At 41.0% G+C, this 4,718-nt stretch overlaps 1 protein-coding gene across 7 annotated transcripts in view; it reads left to right on the plus strand.

Annotated features, from left to right (window-relative positions):
• Positions 1 to 4,718, plus strand: part of camsap2a (calmodulin regulated spectrin-associated protein family, member 2a) — a 34,675-nt gene that overhangs the window by 20,252 nt on the left and 9,705 nt on the right. For all 7 annotated transcript variants that reach the window (XM_058638957.1, XM_058638958.1, XM_058638962.1 and 4 more), the window contains 4 exons: positions 3,921 to 4,017; positions 4,114 to 4,207; positions 4,343 to 4,374; positions 4,465 to 4,534. In XM_058638957.1, the coding sequence (XP_058494940.1) occupies positions 3,921 to 4,017; positions 4,114 to 4,207; positions 4,343 to 4,374; positions 4,465 to 4,534 (293 nt within the window). The remainder of the gene's footprint in view (positions 1 to 3,920; positions 4,018 to 4,113; positions 4,208 to 4,342; positions 4,375 to 4,464; positions 4,535 to 4,718) is intronic.

Here is a 4,718-nt window from a genome sequence, read left to right on the forward strand (position 1 = left end):
GAAAACCATATGTAGCTGTGTCCAATGAAAAAGAGACAAAAAGGGAAAAAGGAGAAATGAGTAGCTCCGTGTGGTGAGTCATACTGTGGAAAAACCCATCAATCCAAACTCTTCTGTCTCCACCAGCCGCAAGCATGGAGAGCTCCACTCAGCCCACTCTCAAGAACTCGCCTGCATGTTTTATTTTTTTTCCATTCTTTTCTCACACTATTTATGTATTTTTGTAGTTATGTCACCAGCCTGTACTCTGACAAAGGGCTGGTCACGGTCCAAACATGAGTTTTGACTTCATTTTATGAACAACGTGCTTTGCTGGTTCAGTCCTTCACACGCATTACACACAGTGCTGTGCAAAAGTCTGAGGGCAGCATTAGATTTGCTGTTTAGTTTGACACTAGATTCTTTTCTCAATCGCTTAATTGGAACAAATAATGAAAAATATGAAAAACAGACCAGTGTAGGTGCTCAGTTACAGCACAAGAAATCTCAAAATTAATCATTTTGTGCCAGCTTGAATGTTGACAGCCAAAAACGAGCACGCATCAACGAAATACACGACATGGTACAAATAATAATTGAATCATGTGAACCAGCCAGTATCAGTATTTTGCTGACCTGAGGGATATGAGAAAAAAAAAAAAAACCTTAGCACAGCAGTGCAGCCAAAACTGCCTACAGAACCGGTTAGATTCAGTGACCTTGACCCACTTTCCAGGTAGTCTCATCCGCAGCAACTGTACACTCTTTGCCTGTCATACTAATGAAGAATTTATGAAGATTGAGAGCTGAGACGTGGGGGGAGGTGATGAAGAAAAGAGGAGATGAGGAGGAATGTTAAGAGTTAAGAAAGGAGATGGAGGTTGAGAAAAAGCCTCATTTGGGGAGTGAACGATGTGTTTCGACTGTTCTTTGTGCTGAAACATGCGCACAAACAGAGACGCACTCACACACCACGACAAGTATCACACTTGGCTGGAAGTGTGCCTTTGCTCGTTCACGCAGAAGATGTGATTATGAGCTCTCACGTTTTATCAATTACAAGAAAGAACACAAAACTATAAAGTAGCATTTTTCCAAAAAAATATGGTTGAACTGTGTGGATATTTTTGCACAAAACCCACCAATATGCAGTTTTTTCACAATCTTCTGAAGACAGATGCAGTATGGGCAGAGAACTGAATGAATCCTCAGTCCACACTATATGTTGATAGTGCTTTGATAACAGACAATAGATTAGCCCTTACTTCCCAACCCCCAAAGCCATGGAATACACTCATTACTTAATGCAATCCTTTCCTAATGGACACCAGGCTTGTAAATCAGCATCAACACACTCCCATCTACTGGCTCTTTATGTAATTAATCCGGAGCCCATCTAAATTGCCATCTGTGGATCCAAGAGGAGAAATTAAATTCATTATCTTTGGGATTTTTGGGAAGACAGTAAACACACACACACACACACACACACACACACTGTAATTTGAACTATGCCTCTTCAAATTGGCTTTGTTGATCATATGTTTACGCTCTGACTGGTGCTCATCAGTGGTTCACTATGAGGTACAGGTTGACAAACACAGAACATCATGCTATGATTATAATTCCTAACATATTCCTTACACGCATACATAGTGTGACTTGCAGTGAGCACTGCATTAGCACAGACTGCATCTGGGACATAGGGTTGTTAAAAAAAAAAGAAGCTTTGGACTCTTGTCTGTATTTGTCCTCTTGTCCTTTTTTTTTCCACATGAATTCAGGTTTTCCAGCAGGCAATCAAGGGAAGCCTCATTAACCTGGTGGTAAATCAGGAGAGTGGGTATTTCAGATTGAAGTGTGGCCCGTCTTTCAGGACCTCAATCCTTTAATCAACCCTCTGGCACGGTGATCGATGACATCAATGCCCCCGTGAATGCCTAATGTGTGTCTAGGTCTTGAGTCTTACTAAGTTGGATAATTTGACCTGCTGCTTGTATCTCTAAGCCTTCACGCAGGGTGCATTTAAATGTTACACCAGTCATGTGAGTGAGCGTGTGCATGCATGTCATTGTAGGTACAGGAAAAGAGGGGGGGGGGTGTTTGTGCCCATCCCCCAGAGTGGACTAGTCCCCCCCCTTCTCCTGCTCTTGTAGAAATCACCAATCAGATTCCTGTATTTAGAGTGCCACAGTTTGACACTCTACCTACAAACAGCCAGATCTGGCAACACTGCTGCAGACCAAGCCCATGAGGTAGTCATGGCCATGAGTTGGGAGGCAGGTGCAGTGGTAGTGAGGTGTGTGATGGTCGTATTAAGCACACCTAGTGTGTTCATCAGTATTTAAGTAAGTGGAAGGGAAGAGAGAAGTCAGGCTGGATTATTGCCTTCAACGTGGGCAGAGAGAAGATCAGTGTCTCTCTTATTTTTTCTGCATTTCCTCCTGGCTCGTCCTCCTTCCAGTTTTTATCCAATAAAAGGACTGCTTCAAATGCTGGACAGACTTAAAGGTAACCAGCACTTAAGTATTTGACTTGGTGTTAAATTGTATGTTGTAATCATAAGAATAGAACATTTATCTCAAAAACACGGTTTGAAAGATTGGTGGTTTCAATGAAAACACTTTTAAACATTTTAAAGATACGCTTCTACTTTACTGTCATCATTTTGTCAGATGTGACACAAACTGGCTCTGAAGCCTAAAGCAGAGACGTCTTTTCAGACTCTTGCACCTCATCACATTTGCATGTGAGTTAAAGACAAAAAAAGGGGGGTAAAATGCTGCAGTAACACCCAAAGGAGATGAATGCTGCTGGTGTTAATTGCCTCTGCCACCCCCCCATGGTGGGATTTTGGGCTGCAGTTTGAGGGCTTCGGGGGAGTAAGTGTAATGTGCGTGTGCTAGTTCTCGCACGGCAGAGGGAAATGTTGCTGATGAGGTGAATCAGATAGTGTTCGCGCTGTGCCATGCAGCATTGTCTTTGTCTGGAGAGCATGGACTGAGGTCGGGGAGGCGGCACGTCTCCTCAAGGTCGTCCCTGCTACGCTGCATCGTTCTGCATAGACGTGTGTGTGTGTGTGCACTTTTAAGGCGGTATTTATTAAAAACAAGTAAAGCTACACCGGGAACAGAAGGACACTTTTTTTTATCCACAATGGCATTAATTGGTTGTCATTAAAACAAGTACTATGAGAAGAAACTAGGTGGGGTTTCTTCAGGTCTGTCTGTTGAAAGCTAGACATTGTACTCTCTATACTGTATAAAGGTTTTGCATTGTTTACATCTTTATATTGTTTAAAAATGATAAATGTCAGTGGTTGGGTGAAAAATATCAGGGAAAATGTGCACAACATTGTCCTCTAGCTGTTAGAACTGCTACTGTACACTGACCTCATTCAGATCTTGACCTGATTTGACACAGCAGTGGCAATAATCCTTCCCACATTTCTCAACTTTCTAATCCAGTTTGGTTCAGTGGATTACACGTTGTTTGACAACAAAACCGTCTGACCTCTATTTTGTTATAAATTAGGTCAATGCCTCTACTCCTGCTCCTCACAATGGCCAAAGGAACTAGTGGTATTCTTAAATGAGCAGGTGATTTAGGTTATCCAGCATGTGAAAAGCTATAATGCGGATTCAATTTTGTTGTCTAACACAAATACGGTGTTACAGTCTGAGAAGTCTGGTTCTGGAATAATCGGGAATTTCACTGTAATGTACCACAACAAACTCATGGAGGAAAGAAACCTTTGCCAACAATATAATTATGCATTCCCCTGTCAATTAACACATTGTATTTCCGAAGAGGATGGAGCAATCGTGAGTGAATAGTTTATGTTTATGTATAGATTTTACTTACATAGTATTTAGGATTAGATGTAACTCTGTCCCACGTATATATATGTAACTCGTTTGATTTTTTTTTTCTCTCTACAGAACAACTACCTGGTGTTCATGGCAGAGCTGTTTCAGTGGTTTGAGGTGGTCAAGCCGTCTTTTGTGAAACCAAGAGCACTGGCCAATGAAGGCACAGGCAAGTCTTGTCACTTGTCTGTAAATATTATTGTAACATGGAACGCGCTTGCAGGAGAGTAATTAGATGTTTTCGTCTGTATCTGTATCACCTCAGAGACGTCATCCTTGCTGAAGAGTGTGCCAGAAATGACCACAAAGGCAACCAAGAGAAGCTTCACGGAAAGACCTCCTAGTCCTGAGGGAGACAAGTATGTTCAAGTCAACATTTGTGATGTGAATTCCATGTGTGATATCTAGACACATTAAAATACAAAAACAAATACAATAAATATATACAGTATATTGAAATGTATCACATACCTGTTATTTTCTGTCTTTTTTAGTTTGTTCCGGCGACCTCAGCCTAGAAACTCGGGTAATTATGACTGAAAATCTAAATGTGAATACTTGTAGGTACACCATCCTCTGTTTTTAATCTTGTTGTATTCTCACTTCTGTCCTTCAGGAGAGATTAAGAGGTCGAGCTCAATGTCTTTTGTTGATGGGAACCTTGGTACGTGGCCCAAAGAGAAGAGGTCAGTAATACTTTTATTTGCTTCTCATGGAAAATATCTAATCCCCAACAGATTTAATATTATCCCACTGGGTTTAGGGGAATTAAATTGTGAATTAAATTGGGAATTGTGTGTTGCCAGATGATACTTTTCCATAAGTAAAATTTTTCAATAAGAAAACTTGTTTTTTTGTTTTCATATGCAG

Source organism: Solea solea, chromosome 9, assembly GCF_958295425.1.
Source record: "Solea solea chromosome 9, fSolSol10.1, whole genome shotgun sequence".
NCBI lineage: Eukaryota > Metazoa > Chordata > Actinopteri > Pleuronectiformes > Soleidae > Solea > Solea solea.